General features: G+C 35.7%; 1 protein-coding gene across 2 annotated transcripts in view; it reads right to left on the minus strand.

Annotated features, from left to right (window-relative positions):
• Positions 1 to 20,117, minus strand: part of LOC148953369 (tetraspanin-2A-like) — a 74,053-nt gene that overhangs the window by 10,967 nt on the left and 42,969 nt on the right. For both annotated transcript variants that reach the window (XM_089088503.1, XM_089088504.1), the window contains one exon: positions 18,783 to 18,968. In XM_089088503.1, the coding sequence (XP_088944629.1) occupies positions 18,783 to 18,968 (186 nt within the window). The remainder of the gene's footprint in view (positions 1 to 18,782; positions 18,969 to 20,117) is intronic.

Below are 20,117 nucleotides of genomic sequence, written 5' to 3' on the forward strand. Positions count from 1 at the left end.
TGATGGGTAGGACTAAACTTGATGAAACTTATATATTTGTAATCAGAATTAAAATCTGATTCTTTTGATGCATCTATTGGTATCAAAATACCGTGTTCTAGAGTTTCGGTTACCATTGAGCCGGGTCACTCCTTACTTACAGTTCGTTACCACGAACTGTTTGAAAAAAAAAATTAGAAAAAAGACATAAATTTTTTTCACGAAAAAGACTGTGTTAGTAAAAAACGAGCAGAATTATCTAAACTTTGAGTGTTATTAATTGCCTTTTTCAAGGGGGTTTGGGTCTGCAGATTCTTGACAATGTTGAATAGTTTATGGGATGACTAGTCCCAGTGGAGTGTATGGGACTGCCGTGAACAGGAAATTTATGTGATGGGTTTATGGGGTTTCCAAGCGGGGTGGTTTTACCATGGAGTATGGGAGTGAGTTTCTTTAGTTCTTCTCTTGCCGTGTCCGAGTCAAGTCCTTGTTTTATTGCTCGTTTATCTGCATCTATATTTTATACAATAAATACTTTTATATATTTTAATACAATATAATTTTAATACAATAAATACATAGTTTATAGTGAAAGAGACTCTTCCTCCCCGAGAACCCATAACTGAATGATTTGGCTACGTTACCAAAACGCTTATCAAAGTAAACCCTTTATCAGCAGAAAGAAAGGTTTACAATTAATTTTTAAAACTTTTTCCACACAACAAGTTTCTCAAAGAAAGGTAAAGAGCTCGATAAAACCAAAAAAGAACAGAAATAAAGTCAAATAATTGCCAAGCATAAAACTACCACAAATCACAATAAATAAATAAATGAAACCAAAAACGAACAGAAAGTACTATAAATGACCGAGTCAAACTCAAAATGAGCAAACATTAACATGAGTAGTGCTGACAAGTGACAATCACCCATGCATTTTCGAGACCAGAACATAACTTGCACTTTAACAAAAACAAAATACATTTTAAATGTTTTCACATTTTTAACTAAATGAATAAAAAAATTCTCGAAACTTTAAGGAAAAATATCAGTATATATTTGTTAAACTGGCCATCCACGGTCATTTTTTCTAGTAAAGTGTAAATTATGTTCTGGTCTTGAGAAGACATGGGAGTTGTCAGCCTTACTCATGTTAATTTTGGTTCGTCTTGAGTTTGACTGGTCATTTATTCTGATTTCTATTCGTTTTTGGTTTCATTTATTTATTGATGGTGATTTTTGTAGTTTTATGCTTGGAAAATTATTTGGCTTTATTTCTGCTAATTTTTGGTGTAATAGAGATCTTTACTTTTCTTTGAAAAGCTTGTTTTGTGGAAGAGGTTTTTTTTTAAATTAATCTTAAGAAAAACCATTTTTTTTGTCAATTTCCCAATATGGGGTTGAGAGGGGCTTTACTTGTATATCTATCCCCTTATAATTCTAATTTTTGAGTATGATTGTTTTACTTTTTTGAGTTATAATTTTAATATTGGTTTTTAGAAATTTCAAATTAGGCATCTTTTGTTGACATACCTTAAGCAACTTGTTACCTATAAACTAGTGATTTTTATGGCACTGATGGTAGGTGTTTATTGAGAAACTTAAATAAATTTGCTGATTGACAAAGAAGGTAAATATTTCAAAATTTAGAAAAGTCTGGTTCTGAAAGAAGGTAAATAGTTGAAAATTCAAAAAAAACATCTGAACGACACACCCCTGTTTCCAGGTGTTATGATACAATATTGTTTCAGTATTGGCAAGATTACGAGTGCGTCCCCTCCTTATTCCCATAGGATACCACAACAGCCCCTAGCAACCAATATCAGAAGCCATTTTCTCTCAATTCGTAACCTTTCTTGTTATAGAGTCTATTGTTTTCTGAAAGACGTCCATATTTCTGTGTTATCCTCCCTTCGTCTCAGTATAAATAGAAGCCTCGTATACGAGTCTAGACGTCTACTGTTTTTCTGGAAGACGCCAAGATCTGTATTATCCTCCCTTCGTCCCAGCATAAATAGAAGCCCCATACACGATTCTAGACGTCTATTGTTTTCTGAAAGACACCCAGATCTCTGTATTATACGTCCATTGTTCTCCCTATTAATGGAAGTCCCATGCAAAGCCCTTTGTACTAATATAAATAGAAGCCTCATATACAAGTCTAGACGTCAACTGTTTTCTGGAAGACGTCCAGATCTCTGTCTTATCCTACCCCTTCCCCGCTATAAATAGAACCCATATATACGAGTCAAGACGTTTATTGTTTTTTGAAAGACACCAAAGGATCCCCGTGTATCATCCTTCCCTTGTCCCAGTAAAACTATAAATAGAAGTTCCATGCAAAGCCTTCGTGCTCAGGGCACTATAAATAAGCATCTTTTTCTCTGTTATTTTTAAACTAACCCTGCTTCCTCAAGCCCCATCCCTCCATACATTATGATGTTTATATTCATTCTTCAGATCATATTATCCCCTATTTACCATGTACAAACCCCAATCCCCCTCTACCAACCAATGATAATTTATCTGTTCAAAAGAAGTTATTCTTTTCCGGTAATAAATATCGTTTTTCTGAAAAGCTGTCTTTTTACCTAACGCGTATAAAACAATGGAATATGAACCGTCAAATGTGTCAAATCTATCGCGCTCCCTTTTGTCTAAAATTAGAAAACATCTGTTGTTAACAAGGCCGCTATTTCTAGGGTGTAATTAGGCAAGGTATGTTGACAACAATTAATAAATCTTAAGGGGATGAACCATTTTTATTCATGAATACTCACCGTTTATTTAGGAGGATCTGGAAATTGTGTGTAAGGAGGCGCCTCTAACAACAACAAAAACTAAGGTGAAATGAAACTTATTCTCGCAAGCTGCGTATTAAATCTTTTGATTTTACTAAAATGGTAAAACATTCATTTCTGCACCTAGTTTATTTTTCACAAATTCTACTCTTAAGTTTCTTGAAAAGGGGGCGAGGGGACGGGTCCACACACCTGTCCTAGGAACCAATTTTTTCGATTATTCTCGACCTATTAAAGTCAAATTTATTCTTCTTCTAATACATTTAAACGGGATTGTATAAAAACATTTCGACCTCGAGTGTGTATGCTATTGCCTATTATAGGGAGAATAAAATGTTTTGTGTGTATGTTACTCGTTCAGAAAAAATATTCCCCATTTCACCGTACACACGTTATTATTTTAATTCTATACCTTTCTAGCACCCCCTTAGCTTTGATATATGATTTGATGAAAGGACATTAGAAAGGGTTTCTAGCAATGAGAAAACACCAGTGGACGTGTTTTATAACAGAACTATGGTTTCTAGAAGGGAATGCTACTTCCAATAAATAATGTTTTATATATTAAATTGTGTTTTCTTTTCAAGGATTTCCCCACCCACCTCCTTCCAGCCAAGAAGGCTATGGACACTTGCATGGGCGTAGGCAGCATCTTGTGTAGAGGGGGGCAGACGCTTCTGTGATGGAGAGGGGATGGGTCTTACTAATACTTCTAGTCTTTAGAAACTATAGCGGAGCGGCTTTCTTTTGGTGTTGATCAGTCAATGTATAATTAGAAATTAATACTCCTTAGTTGTTTTTTTTTTAAACCTTAATGAAATTCATTTTGTAGGTTTTTATGCTGACCATATTCTCTCTTAATTTTATAGCCGAAAAACAAGCTTTAATGTTCCCCTGGTCACTTTTCTTTTTCTTTTGTCCGGTGGCCAAACATAAGCCAGAGACGGCCGAACCAGTGCTGGGGTGGCCCAGGTTTGGCACTCTTGACCACTTGGATAGAGAGGTATTCAGTCGAAAACATGGCTGAGTATTTCTAATTGTCTTTTTCAAGGATTGTATTGAATGAGTTACTTTTGCTTTGGCATACTCAGCAACTTTTTTATCGCTTGAATCAACTCATAGAGAATTAAACAAGTCAAAATCAGCCAATCGTGGGCCAGTCTCCTATCTATATATCGGACCGAAAATCAGTATTGAAGATCGAAACGTAAATGTTGATATCGCAAACGATATTTGGAAATTTCTGTTTTGTTTCCAGCTTTTTTAACCATCTACCAGGTAACATCAACGAAAAATTCCAACATACGAAAAGTTCTTGTTATTGTCTAGCGTAAATTTGAAGTTCTAGGGGAGGGCAGCTGCCCTCCCCTGCCCCCCCCCCCCCTTCCCTACGCCCATGGGCACTTAGGCAACCCCTGTGATGCGATCGATTATTATACCAGCCAAAGCTCCCACCCATCGAGCTGCCAAGCAAGCCCGCACTCAAGGCTCTGGTCCATCTACGGAACGCAGTGACACTTCTCCAAGTCAAGGGACTGCCCCGCCAGCGCTGCCTGTACAAGGCCGTGACTTCGTTGACCCGTCTGACCTCCGTTATGCATTGCCTGGGCCATCCAGGGTCCACACACAAGTTGTACCCTGTCATTTGATGCCTAAGCCATTGAATCCCCATCAAGCATCTGCGCAATTTAAAGATGTAAGTACATTTTTGGGGGCTTTTTTCAAGCTAATGTATATTCTTGTTCAACCCAATAATGATGTTTTTCACTAATTTCTAGTTTACAGTCGGAAAGCCTTTCATTTCTCCATTTTGACCTAATAAAAGGCGTTTCTTGCTAATTTTTTCAGTCTAATAAACCAATTTTTTTTATTCTAAGACTAATCCGTTCTTTCCGGTCTTTGATCGGCTTTTCTCTATTTTTTTCAAACTAATAATGACGTTGTTTGCTAATTTCTCGTTTACTGTCGGAGAGCCTTTCATTTCGCCTTTTCAACCTAATAAAAGACGTTTCTCGCTAATTTGTCAGTCTAATAAAGACATTTTTTGTTAATTTTTTTCGACCTAGTAATGAAGGTTTTCACTAATTTCCAGTTTACTGTCTGAGAGCCTTTCATTTCGCCATTTCAGGCTTTGAAGGGTCTTTCTCGCTATATTTTTTACTTTATAAAAGGCAGTTTTCGCTAATTAAGCCATTTCTCGCTAATTTTTTAGTTTACTACAGGGACCCCTCTTGAACTTGCTCTTGCTAGTCCTTCAAAACATAGCTAAAACTAAGAGTGTTTTTTTTTTTTTTAAGCCAAATAAAGCCATTTTTCGAAAAATTTTATTTGTCGAAGAAACCACTCCTAATACAATAAAAGTATTCCAAGGCTTTTCCTTATGATTTAATGCTAAAAACTAAATTCTTACGCGAGATATACTCCTGCAGCTAGTAGAAATATCTATTCTTTTCTAACGCTTTTTCGTTAGAAAATTAAAGGCTCATGTTATATGGCATTACACATTAAAATAAATAACTAAAAAATAAGACATTTTTTTGGGGTGTTTCTCGCTAATTTTTAGTATAATTTTGAAGAGCATTTATTTTGCCTTTTTCAGTATTATAAGGGCTCTTATTCACTAGAATATTAAAGGTGTTGGTTATATGCTATTACACTTAAAAGGAACAGGACAAGGACCCAGTGTTGAAATTTTTTTAGAATAACTATAATACTCCTTTAAGTGCTAAATTTTATGTTAGTTTTTCAGGCCATGGCCGATATTAATTAAATAATTGACAATATCTTGACTGACCTCCTAGAAGCTAAACCAGCAGAGGACGCTAACTATTTAATCGCGGTATGGATAAATGATATAGTTGAAGCCTGCCCAGATGCCAATCCATTCTCGGTAAGTCTTTAAAATTCTTAACTGCTAGCAAGGGGGGGAGATCTAAGGACCCTCAAAAAATCCAAAGGATAGCCTTGTTGAATTTATACCCACAAGTCTGACCTTGGAGAGCCATATATGGTCTGTCTGCCAGAAGTCAGAGGAGCATGACGGTCCTAAGTCCGTAAAATGAGGAGGGTTGGGCGATGGGCTTGCGACCTATCCCCGTAAAATCCCAAATCGAAAAAGAAATATCGATGATAGCCTGGGATACCCCATTACACCATTCGACGATGACCTCAGCACGCCCACGGACACGATTTATGACAGCAAAAACTAAGACGAAATTTAGATTTTGGAATGTAAGGAAACTAAACCAGCTGACAAAACCTGAACAAGTACTCAGAGAGATGAAGAAGTATAAGCTAGATCTCCTTTCTCTAAGCGAAGTCAGGTAGATTGGACCTGGACATGAACAACTAGGAGAGGGTTACACGCTAATTTACAGTGGAAATGAATCCCGGCAGCAGGGTGGAGTTTGGGTAATGCTGTCTGACCAGGCCACTAAAGCTCTGATTGAAAGGAAGCCAGTCAGTGAGAGATGCTTACTTGCAAGATATGTAACCAACCATCTGAAAATTTTAATCATTACATGTTATACTCCTACGAATGATGCAGATGATACTGATAAGGAGTCATTCTACTCATTTCTTCAGTCATTGACATCAGAAGTCCCATCCCATGACCTTCTTTGCGTGGTTGGGGACTTCAATGCAATAGGTTGGAGCAGAAAGAGACTACTGTCTGCAAGTCCTAGGGAGACATGGTCCTGTTGAATTGAACGAAAACGGAACCCTCAGTTTGAACATAAAACCATCTACAAACAGTCATGGATCTCAACAGAGGGCAGGACAAAGAACCAAATAGATCATTTCCTAATGTCAAGGAGATGGCGGACAAATTTTCTGTAGTACGTGGCTTCAGAGGGGCAGATGCCCAGTCGGACCACATCCTGATGGTAGCAAAATTGAAAGTCAAGCTGAAAGTGCCCAAAAATGCAAAGTCGAATTCTACATAGCTTTAAGATGTTGATAAGTTACAGGTCCAAGACTCCCGAAGACAATTTTATATGCATTTGAAGAACTCATTCGCTCTGCTTAAAATTGAAAACGGCACAGACAGTCCGGAAACAGCATGTCAAAACTAAATACAACATACAATCAAGTTGCTAGAGATGTGCTCGGGTATAAGAAGAAACTGAAGGAAAGATGGATATCACAAGAAACTTGGAAACTAATCGACGAGCGCAATGACTTGAGACAGTAAATTTTCTCTGCTGGGGGCGACAGACCTTCGTTCTTCGCAAATGTCCTATATAGAATGAAGGACAAAGAAATCAAGAAGTCAGCAAAAGCTGGCAAGCGGAGATGTGTAGAAGATAAGGCTAGACTAGCAGAGGAAGCATCTAGAAAAGCGGAATCCAACGCATTTTACAGGCTCACAAATGAAATTCTAGGTAAGCAGCCCAGCAGATCCAGCCAACTCAAAGAGAAGAGAGGATCTGTTCTCACTGAAACTGAGAAAATTGACGAGAGATGGGTATCCCACTTCGAAAAGGTTTTAAATAGACCGAGACGTACTGACCAAGAAAGCATCCCTTCAATGCCCTTTCTAAACCTTAAGATTGACGAAAATTCCCCAAAATCTGCGGAAATACTTGTTGCAGTGAAGAAACTCAAGAATGGAAGATCACCTGGTGAAGACTGCATAACTTTGGAAATGATCAAGGCATCAATGAGAACATGCCTCTCAGTGTGGGTAACACTGATTGCAACAGTCTGGCAGTTCGAAAAGGTCCCTGGCGACTGGACCGAAGGGATAATTGTTAAGATTTTTAAGAAAGGTGATGCTCTTAACTGCAATAACTGGCAAGGTATAAACATAATATCAGTACCAAGTAAAAAATCACTGAAAAAAGTACTTGATCCGTATCTTAGAGAAGAGCGACATTGCTTTTGGACAGGTAGATCTTGTTCAGATCTCAAATTCAAGCTCAGGACTCTGAGAAAAGGAGCAAATGAGTGGTACAACAAAATATACATGCTATTCATTGATTTTGAAAAGGCCTTCTATTCCGTGGACCGTGACCCACTCTGGGAAATTCTACAGTATTATGGTGTCCCCAAGAGATAATAAGTTTGATCATGGCCTTTCATGAAAATGCAGAATGTTGCGTAAAGACAGAGAACGGAACAACTAGATACTTCAAAATTATGTTAGGAGTGCGACAGAGATGCATTTTATCACCCTTTTAATTTGTAATTTTAATGGACTATGTTTTGAGTGAAGCGACTAGGTTTAGAAGAACAGTCGGAAATAAAATCTTCTCGGACCTTGACTTTCCAGATAATGTGGCACTTCTGGAAATGACAAAGCATCGACTCCAGGGGCTCCTTAATAAAGTAAGCGTTAAAGCGGAGAAAGTCGGCCTAAACATCAACATAGACAAAACTCAATCAGTGGCAACATCAGGCTCGCCAGTCGAGCTCCTGCACAAAAATCGTAGAGTTGAACAAATCCATGAATTTAAGTACCTCGGAAGCTGGGTCGATTACACAGGAGAGGTGCAAAATGAGGTCAAGAAAAGAATTAGCATGGCAAACCCTGCTTTCAACAAACTTAAGCCAGTATGGAAATCAAAGATGTACTCGCTTGCACTAAAGCTGCGACTTCTTAATAGTAACGTTTTGTCCTTGCTATTGTATGCCAATGAGTGCTGGAAAATATATGTTGGGACAGAGAAAACACTCACAACTTTCGAAAAATTTTGCTTGAGACTCGTGCTGAATATCGGTTGGTGTCAAAGAGTCAGCAACATTGAGGTCCGCAGAAGAACTGGCCAGCCGCTTATTATTGAAGTTATTAAGAAGAAGAGATGGAGCTATCTTGGCCACGTCCTTCAGATGGAGGACTCAAGAATCCCGAACCAGACTCAACAATGGCAGCCGCCTGGGCGTCGACAGAGGGGAAGACCGAGAAACACACTCAGACGCACCAACAATCGTGATCTACGCAGTGCTCACACATAACTAGAACCCCAGTGGAAGGATGTACTTGCCGCAGCGCCAATACGTGACGTTTACCGAGGCTTCGTCGATGCCCTATGCGCCCCAGATGGCCCAGGAGGACCTAAATACTAAGTAAGTACTAAGTAAGTGGGAGTCTACGGTGCCGAGCGGTCAAGGTGCCCTTCTATGGTTATTACATAGCACTGAGAAACTTTAAGCAGTTTCTTATAATGAAGCATTCCAGCAACTATAATGGGTCTATAAGTTCAAGAGGATCTCATTGTCCTTCTATGCTCATAATACAAGGAAGGGTTTGAGGTGGCATTAGTATGGCTCTGGAACGTGTGGACTCATCTCATTCTTAACCATTATCTATTCAAAAGGCGATGTGTTCCAGCGAGCTAATTTGCTCTTATTTTTTTTAAGGTCCACATACCGTCTCATGATAACGCATTGATACCACAACCAGAGCAAAGTGAATGCAAAGTGAAGGGAATATTTTTTTGTGCGGGGTCTTGGCCTTGATATCGACTATGAATCAGTAGACCAGCTATCAATAAGTGAGTTCGAGACAGTGCCCGCACGGCAAAGTGATATGGGGGAAGTAAGTAGTGCCGGCTCAGCTCCAATCTTACCAGATTTGTATTTAGCAGATACCACTTTGTGCAATATTCACAGTTATAGGGCTGAGTATGTGGACCCTTTAAATAGTTTTACAAGTGGTAGTATCCATAAAGATTCAATTGACATTGTCCACTCCTATGTCAACAAGATTCGTGCGCTTCTTAAAAACCTTATTTGGAAGGTGGGAGGTAGGGACCGACTTAAACCATCCATCACAGTTAAGATATTTTTTTTTCAAATGAAATGACGGGTGGTTTAAGTCCATGTCACATGCAAACAAGGATGCAAACACTTCATCCTGACTAGTACAATTTTGAGGAGTTTTTTCGGATTGGGTGGGGGAAACTTTTAATGGGATGGAGGGATATAATAAATATGGGAGTAGGTTGGTAGTTTTACTTATTGAAAAATTAGAAGTTATAACTAAATTTAAACAAGGATTTGTTTTAATAGATGGGGTGGAGAAGGTAATGTTAAAACATATAGTACAGATTTAAACGGGTGTAAAGGTGTACAGCACTTTCATTTCGATACGTGCTTAGAGTATTTCAAGTATTCAGTCCTTGTCATGGGCCATAGACCCGAGGCATATTAAGGTGTTAATAAGACATATTTGGATGGTTTGGCAGTTAATGGGGCTGGGAAAGGGGTGAAATGTCCTAAAGTTGATTTTAATTGTTTAAAGCGACATTATCCTGTAACACTAATAAAACACTATTTAACACTAAAGGGGATAAATATTTTTAGAGGGCCAATGAATATTTAAAGATTGGGGTCTCAGTTTTGCAATATGATACAAAGTATGAAGAAGGGGGACTCAGTAATAAAAAAGGGGTAATATATTCCGCAAGGGCTCCGTCCATTGAGTCAGTGAAACACTGGGTATGGCTTCTTTACGAGCCTACCAAAGATCCAGATTCAGTTTGACATTTCTTTCCAAATCCACATATCATTCAGGTTTTAATTGAGGAAAAAGTGGGGATTCAATATCTTTCAAGACTCCGTAGTAAATTAAAATTAAATAAAAATTTGAAATATTGCAAGCGTCATGGGTATCAGTCCGTGGGGATGGTTTCGGGTGATAATGCCATCTTGCGGTAAAAAAAATTTCAGAACATGCTCCTGCAGAGCGAAAAGGTGCTATTAGACATTGAAGCTGCATTCACTGATGTGTCAAATCCATCAAATTCGAATCGTGTCAAAAACACGAAGCCATTGCCGTCTCTTTTGCACATACATGGAGAAACTCAGGCAATACCATGCAATTAGTAGATGTAATTGAGACATTGAATGAAGAAGATTTCTTAGGCACAGATATTGTTACGCTTATTAAAAAAGCTATAAAGGCAATTTCACGACTGCGCAACACACATTATCCAATGACACTATAACCAGAAGACAAGCTGGCTATTAAAAATCTTGAAATATCTGGGTTTGTAAGATGAAAATTGTTGAGGTTAGTGGGGATGTGAAAATCCGCAACACTGACAATTTGGGTGATCCTCTTCAATCTGTGGAGAATAACTTTCGAGGGGTTGCGCATTAATCGTGTAATGTAAATAATAAGCAACAATGCTTTCTACTGGTGTGAATACACAATTCCAACTACGATTTAAAATTCACATTACCAGCGTTGGAACGTTTGCAGAAAGGTGAAGCTTTAGATCGCGCATAGGAAGATCGTTTTTTTATATAAAATCATAACTGAATCATCTGAGAAGTTGCTAGTCTTTATATTTAAATGGCAAATAATTTATAATGGTAATACGTGCTTGAATAAATTCCATTTCTTAGATTCCTATAGTTTTTCCCCAAATTCCTAAGTCAACTCATTTAAGTAAAAAAAGGGATTTTGATAGTTTCTCCCTCCTCAAAAAACATTTTCCATATGTTGAAATATATGATTTATTAACGTGTAAGGGCATATACCCGTACGAGTACTACAACTCCGCCTTGGGGCAAAGTGAGGAAAAATTACCGCCCATCGCAGAGTTTTATGATTCACTTCGCGATCGTCAATGCACCAATGCCAATTATGAATTTGCCAAGAGGGTTTTGGCTAAGGGAGGGTGTAAAAATGGGTGGGATTATTCTAAAATATAGCTGGCAAGTGATATATTGACGTTGTTGGATATTATAAAAACATGGATAAAATTTACGAGCAATTTTGGTTAGATTTAGGGTATTATTTTTCAACTCCTCATCTGGTGACAGATTTAATTCTTCAAATTAGTGAAGCAGAAATAGGTTTAATTGCCGACTTGAATCATCACTTATTTGTAGAGAGATCCATGAGGGGAGGTTATGTTTTTCACACAGATCGTATCCTAGAAATTGATCCGACTCGACAACGCACCGGTGAAAAGTCAATGCCGTTTTCTTGGATATGAATTCCCTTTATCCTTTGACAATGGCTGAGTACTGTTTTCCGTGGGGGAATAACCAATGGCTTGACAATCCTTCTGCTCCAAATTGCAACTGTTGCAACATTCACACTGTTGAAAAGAATGGACCACAAAGATTGTTTTTTGAAATTGATGGTGAAATACCTCTGGTACATCACGACTCGGTAAAGGACTTTGTTTTCCTGTGCATAAATAGACCAGTGCCTAGTGACTCTTTAAGTCCCTATACTTTATCTTTGGTAAAAATAAGGATACGCACTGGACACCTTCAAAACAAAAGCTTATTGCCGACCTTGAACCGAAACGGAATACGTCACGTTCTTTTGCGGTGGATGCTGGCCAACGGTTTCAAGGTCACAAAGATACATAGAGCCCTCCAATTTGATCAGAAGCCATATATGAAGACGTTTGTTGATACTTTTGTCAAGAAACGGTCTGAAGAAAAAACAAAGATCGAAAAAGAGATCTTTAATCTTATATTCGGCCTTTTTTTAGATGTTCGAGAGTATACGTAATTGGAATCGTTGTGACGTTCTGGCCGACCCAAAAGAATGTGCCCGAATCATTACAGATCCGAACTTCACATCTTTCACGATCATAAACTCCAATATGGTCCTCTTACATAGGAAAAAAAGAACCGTAGTTTTAAATAAAAACATTGCCGCTGGCAGTGCCATCTTAGAAAATTAAAAAAAACTCCTGTTGGAGTTTTATTACAATGTGTGTAAGCTCCAATGACCGGGGGAGGGACAAGTTCAGGTTTACTACGGGGTCACATACGCATTATTGTTAAGAGTTTAAACTGATAATTTATTAGACGATTTGGAAAATGGTGAGCACACTAGCTCCCGAATGGGTTAAACCACCTTGGACAAGTCTATTTATCTGGAGCTAGTGAAGCACCAGACCCCAAATCAATTATTAAAGTTAAAATTTGAGACGGGGAGCGACTTAGTATCCCACGTTGTGTTTCTGGGTCCGAAGGTGTACTGTGTGCATACACAAAATGAAGTTACCAAACACGTCTGCAAGGGAGTGCCGTCACGCTATGTAAAGGAAAATTTCAACATGAATGTTAATAGGAACTGTGTAGAAAATGATTCGCTCTTTAAGGTATGAAAACTAATCAGTTCGAGTCGAAAAAATGCCATGTCCACCATATCGGTTAAAATACATGTACGCACGGACGATGTGAGGGTACTACCACGCGGCCAATACCTTACTTCAGATCGAGTTGATTGAGTAAATTAAAGGCGATAAATCGGCTGGAGAAAGTCATGTAGCTAGAGGGGGTGGAAAAGGGCCGTTTTTCTGTCATAAGGGGGGGCCCCAGCAAAGCAATTTTTTTTTACTTATTTTTATATTTATATATTTTATATGTATATATTTATTTATATATTTTATATTTATTTATTTTTCGTTGCGCAAAGCGGTAATTTTTAATTGTTTATATTTCTTGATATATTTTATATTATTTCGTTGCGTAAAGCGCTAATTTTTAAGTTTTTTTATGTTTCGTCATTGCATGAGTTTGCCTTGCCCTGATGTGGACCCTCACCCCACCACAGGAACCTTCCGGCCGCTACTCGCGGCAGCGAGAGCCGCGCCTTCCAGCCCGATGGAATATTAAAGTGTTTATTTTTTGAATAAATTCAACTGCCATTGTAAACATGTTCGAGTGTTTGTTTGTAGTGCATTTATTTATTAATTAAAGAAACCATCTATTCCATTTTTTGACTATTTATTCAATATATTGAGATTAGGTTTGGTTATTTGTATTTTGACATTGGAGGAGTGCATATTAATTTAGAATACCATTCACATCATTTCTTTGCGGACCATCAATGTCTGGCAAAACAACATTATTATAGAAAATAATTTTTAACCATGATATAATGTTTTTAGAAAATCCAAAAATATCTAGTATTGCTATAGTGTTTGGCAAGAGTCTTATGACAAAATAAAGAGTACTGGACCAAGCAAAAAATACATACGAGGATTTGGAATGCTTAATAGTGTGGCGCCAAACTCATGCTTGATTGTTGACGGTTTAGATGAATCTACTGAAGAAAAGTCGCGGGAAATGTTACAATTTCTTACGGTCCAGTCACATCCTGAAAAAATTTCTGTAACTGTCGTTCTTCATAATATTTTTCATCAGAGTAAATATATGAGAACTCTTACTATGAATTGTACTTACTATATCATCTAAAGAATCATTCACAGTTCAAGTTCTCTTATAATTCTAAACGAACAAATCTAACCTGCAGAACTAAAATTTTACTTTCGGTGTACAAGAAACCTGCTAATAAACCTTGTGGATACATTTTATTGGACCTTAATCAAAACACGCCCAATGAGCTACGTGTAGTCACCGATATTTTTAATAATAAAATTACTGAATATCTACCCGCGAATAGGCAAAATGTCATTAGTCACCATCATGATGCTGAAGAAGCTACATGAAAACAAACATTTATTTTCTGTCCTGGCTAATTCAAAACTGCGGTTTAAAAAAGCTATGCTCAAACACGGCATTGATAATGAATTCATTAGTCTCTTATTTGAACCTTGTTTAAATTTAACGGAAGGTAATGTTTAACTTTCCGAAAGTGTTAGACAACAGACAAAGCAATATCGTTCACTTTCACGCGCCCTAGCCAGCAAGAAGAAAGGAAATTGCTAAAGAGAACGACTTGTTCAAAGTGGTGGTAGTTTCTTTTCATTGTTACTGCCAATAATCGCAGGACTTGTAAACACTATTCTCTAGAAAAATGGCAAAACCCTATAAATTGAGGTGAATTGAACTTGCTTTTTCATCATAAGGTAATCTTGATAAATTTACAATTTGTTAGCATTAAGAGAAGACATTTTACTACTAAGATGTTACTCTTCAGCAAAAACTTGAAATGATTAAGAAAAAGCTTGTTACTACTCAGAAGAAAAACTTGTTGCTATTAAGGAACAAAAACTTATTACTAATTAGAATTTTTTATCAAGAATAAAATGTTACTATTACTTGTTACTATTAGAAATTTTTTTTAGCATTAAGATAAAACTTACTACTGCCATAAAAAACTTTTTAGTATTAAGAGACAAACTTGTTACAATTAAGAAAAAACTTTCTACTGTCATACAAACTTATTAGTATTAATAAAAAAACCTTGGTGTTATTAAGAAAATCCTTTTTATCAGTAACAAAATGCTAATATTACTCGGTACTATTAGAAAAAAATTTGTTCGTTTTAAGTAAAACTTTTGTTAGTATTAAGAAACAAACTTACTTCTGTCATAAAAAACTTTTTCGTACTAAGAAAAATTGTTGTTAGTATTAAAAAAACATATTACTATTAAGAAGAAATTGTTAGTATTAATAAAATTATTTTTATCATTAACAGAGAACTTGTTGCTATTAGAAAAAATGTTTTACTATTAAGAAAAAATTGTTTTTCTAATATAAAATTGTGTTGGTATTAAGAAAAAAGTTGCTACTTTAATTGAAAATTTGTTATCAATAAGAAAACTTGTTACAGTTAAGACAAAACTTGTTACAAATAATAGAAAACTTGCTACTATTAAAAAAAGTGTGAAGAAAAACATGTTACTTCTAAGAAAAATTTGGATAGTATTAAGAAGAACTTGTTACTTCTAAGAAGAATTTGTTACCACTGACAGAAAAACTTGCTAGTATTAGAAAAAATTTGTTATTATTAAGATGAATTAGTGACTTCTAAGAAACATTTGGTTACTATGAAGAAGAACTTGTTACTTCTAAGCTAAAGTTTTTAACATTAAGACAAATTTGTTATAATTATGGAAAAAACTTGTTACCATTAACAGAAAACTTGTTACTATTAGAAAATTTTTTTACAATTATGAAAAAACTTGCTACCATTAACAAAAAACATGTTACTATTAGAAATTTTTTTTTAGCAATAATTAAAACTTTTGTTGATATCAAGAAAAATTTGTTACCATTGACCGAAAAACTTGCTAGTATTAGAAAATTTTTCCTTAGTATTAAGAAAAAAATACTTACTATTAAGCAAAAATTGGAAGTATTAAGAAAAAATTTGTTAAAAATAACAGAAAACTTGTTTCTATTATAAAAAATTGCTTACTTTCATGAAAAAAGTTGTTACTCCTAATAAAATTATGTTAGCATTAAGAAAAAGGTTTCTACTTCTATGAAAAATTTGTTATTATTAAGAAAACTTGTTAAAGTTATGACAAAACTTGTTTCCAATAATAGAAAACTTGGTACTGTTAAAAATATTTTTTACTATTAAGAAAAGCTGGTTACTTATTACTTGAAGAACCTGTTACTTCTAAGAAAAATATGTTACCACTGACAGAACAAAATTGCTAGTATTCGAAAGAATTTGTTATTATTAAACAAACTCGTTACTTCTGAGAAAAAAATTTTTACTATGAAGAAAAACTTGTTACTTCTAAGATAGAATTGTTAGTATTAAGAAAAATTTTAGTATTATGGAAAAACTGTTATTACTATGAAAAAATTTTTTAGTATTAATATATATATTGTTGGTATTAAGAAAAAACTTGTTGCTATTAAGAAAAAACTTGTTACTATTCAGAAAAAGTTGTTAGAAAAAAACTTGCTACTGTCATAAAAAAAATTTAACACTATGAAAAACACGTTACTATTCAGAAAAAAGGTTACTTTTGACAAAAACCTTATTACTATTCAGAAAAATTTGAAATTATTAAGAAAATCTTATTACTACTAAGAAAAAACTGGATACTATTAAGAAAAAACCTGTTAGTCTTGAAAAGACCTGTTAGTATTAAGTAAATCATTTACCATTAAGAAAAAAAGTTGTTAGCATTAAGAAAAAAACTTGCTACTGTCATCAAAAAACTTTTTAGTATGATGAAAAAACTTGCTATTATTCAGAAACAATGTAACTATTAACAAAAAAACTTATTACTATTCAGGAAAAAACTTCTTAGGATTATGAAAAACACATTCTTATTAAGAAAAATAATTTTACTATTAGGAAAAAAATTGTTACTATTCAGAAAAACTTGAAGTTATTAAGAAAAAGCTTGTTACTACTAAGAAAAAAAATGTCAAAGCTGGTCAGAATTAGTTCTGTAGCAGCCAAATAAAAGTGTTTAGATTTATAATCATAGCAGTCAGTACCTTCACTGCAATGACGCAAGAATCACACTCTTTTATTATTCCAGCAATTGAAGAGTAGAACAGGTTCTTCTTTCCAAAACAACTTAAAACCACGACGATACCGGTCTGTTAAAAATAAACTGAACTCACGTTTAGTTTTTTGCAATCATTCCAGGGTAAGCATTTTCCCATTGATCAAATTTATCATAGCAACAATTGGAGCATAGTATACCTCTAGTATGAGAATCACAAATCTCATCAAAATAGGAATTACAGTCTTTAATTTGCTCAGCAATATAATTTATGCAATTTACATGGATTGCATAATCTTCACTTTTCATTATAGTCATCAGCATAGGTAAAATTCTCTCTGGATGACCAGCTGCCAAATTTATGCAAGTATAGTGGACATGTGTAAAATATTTCCGATGTTGACTGTCTCACTGCCAAAAAGAAACTAACTCAGGATCAATGAATGTCTTCTAGGAGGAGTGAAGTCACAAAAATTGTTGACTTACAAAATGACCATCTAAGTAGTGCTTAAAAGCAAAGTCACCATAAAATTTTGTTTTGTCTCAAATAATATATCTATAAATTAAGTAAAAGCGGCTGTACCTCGACGACAAAGTTTAATACAATAGTCCAAAGATGGGGAATCAGTTTCCATTACATTGTTAAGCATTTCTCGAGATAACATTTTCCGTTGAGGAGACAATTCTAGAAAATCATCATCTAAAATTAACCACTTTTTCAATTTTACTATATTCCGTAAGATTTTTTTTTCTCAAATCCATCCATTTTAATACCCTCACTACCAGTTCTAGACTAAGAATCTCGCTAGCAGCAAATTCTTTATTATAGATTGTTCTCTTCGAAATATTTCACTAACAGGTTTAATTCGTCTTGTAGTCTCTGTATATGCACTAAATTCACTTTAGCCGCAAAGCATAACTCTTCTTCCAACTTGAGTTTGCTTAATGATATTACATATACTGCATACATATTGTCCCATTCTAGGGCTAGTTTGCAACCCCTTACAATTCGCCCTGCCACTGTAGGCACTCTAGGCGCCGTCACGCTATAACTGTTAATATCTAATAATGTATATGCATCCTTTACAGTATCTTTGATTTCGACACACTGAGGTCATTTTTAATACTGAAATAAAATTGTATCATAACATCTGGAAACAAGGACCACGTCACAGACGTGTGACGGTTTGAGGGATTAGTAGCTCCACTTTTACACCCCCTATTTCACTCATGAAAATCCTATGCTAATTCCCTACTTGACCGTTTGAATTGCGAGGGTATGTCGTAGGAATCTTGCCAGCTGTGTTCTCTTTAATACTGAAACAAGATTGTATCATAACACCTGAAAAAATGGGTGTTTCATTGGAATCTTGTCATCTGGAAAGAGATGTGACGGCTTGAGGGATTAGTAGCTCAACTTGCACACCCTCTATCTGACATACGGAAATCCTATGCTAATTCCTAGTTATTAGTACCTGTTAAATATCCCGACCACACTCAAGAACTGAAGTTATATTAATCATATAGAAATACTGAAACAGAATTGCGTCGCAACACCTGATCACGGAAACATGGCTTCGCGGGACGGATAGAAAGAGGGATGCGCCGTTGAACCTTCTTCTTACGTCGTTAAACATAGTAGTCCATAGAGATGTCACAGAATGTATTACGGCATCGCTTCTTCGATGGCATATCAAATTAATATGTTAACTCCTCAAGGTAAATCAGTTCAGAAACAAACCCTGCATTCCTAATTTCTTAAGTTCAGAACCTTGCTAGTGGAATATATAAACAAGTTTACTATGCCCATTACGCATATTAGGTCTAAACATTCTGCTTGGAAAATGATCAGAAGTCAAACCTGAAGTATAATAAGCAGCATTATTATGCCAGCCATTGGACCGCTTCTGTCTTCTAAGTATCTTGGAAAGACCTCGTAACATCCAAACTCCCATTCATTTCCAGTTACAGGGCTGCGACACTCGTTGGGTATAGGAAGATGTACTGCATCATAATCACCGGAATTCCACGAACCGCAACAGCCAATCTACAAATAAAATAGACACAGATTTGAATACAATAGCTTCTAAAATCACAAAACTTTTCAAAACTATTATATAGTTATATGTTAGGAAAAGCAAACCAAGAAAAAAGGAAAACGGGACAATATTTATTACGCTAGTTATACATTGTGAAATTTCAGGATCATCTGCGACACCAACTTTTAATAAATACTTAATTTGATTAAATTATAAGACAACAATTTTATTAAACTGAAAGTAAGCAGCAAAATTAAAACAACGAACAGAAATTATTACGCATGGGCTTGGGGTTGTCCCTACCCCCCTCAACATCTCACTCTTTACGCTAAAGATATTTTAGTACTTTGAAAAAAAATTCTTATTGTTCGATATAAACGAACCTTATGCTTCAGGAGTCGTTCTTAAGGAATTGGGACAAAATTCTAACTTTAGAGCAAAGAGCGGGGTGTTGAGAAGGGGTTAATACCCCTACTATACGTAATAGTTTTTGTTCTTTTTAAGTTTTAAAGTTGCTTCTTACTTTCAGTTGAAAAAACTTTTTTTTTATTTAATTTCTGACCCTTTTTAAAAAACAATGCAAGGAAATCTGGCCCCAAAGAAAAAATCCCTCCATCCCAGGAGTACATCGTCTAGACAATTCAAGCCTTGTGTAAATTTACTACGGACTTTTACCCTTAACATTTTGACGCGTAATATTGAGTAGGCTATGAAAAAACGACATTAAAAGAATTTCGTGTGGGAATTCTGGAAAATTCCCCAAGTGTATAATTTCCCCTGAAAAATTCCCACCCTGTAAAATTTCCTCCCCTTGGAAAATCCCCCAAGAATGAAATTCTCCCCCCCCCCCAACCGAAAAATGTATGCATACTTTGAAATAACAAATACTATACGTATGGGCAAATTTTATAACTTAAAGATCTTTCACCAGGGGCTGTAGAGGGCCGTGTTTTCTCCAAAGATACAGAAATTGGGCCTTTTAACTATGCTGACAAAAAACGGTCATCTCAAAATTTTGATAGGACAATTTTGAGAAAAAAGGCTGTGGGAGGGGTCCTAATGCCTTCAATCATTTTTGTCACATATGAAGGGCACTAGAACGTTTAATTTCATTTCGAATGAGTCCTCTCTCGATGCTTTAGGACTACTTGTTTGAT

The sequence above is a fragment of the Artemia sp. Qi Xiang Cuo genome, chromosome 4, assembly GCF_049724085.1.
Source record: "Artemia sp. Qi Xiang Cuo chromosome 4, ASM4972408v1, whole genome shotgun sequence".
Taxonomy (NCBI): Eukaryota; Metazoa; Arthropoda; class Branchiopoda; order Anostraca; family Artemiidae; genus Artemia; species Artemia sp. Qi Xiang Cuo.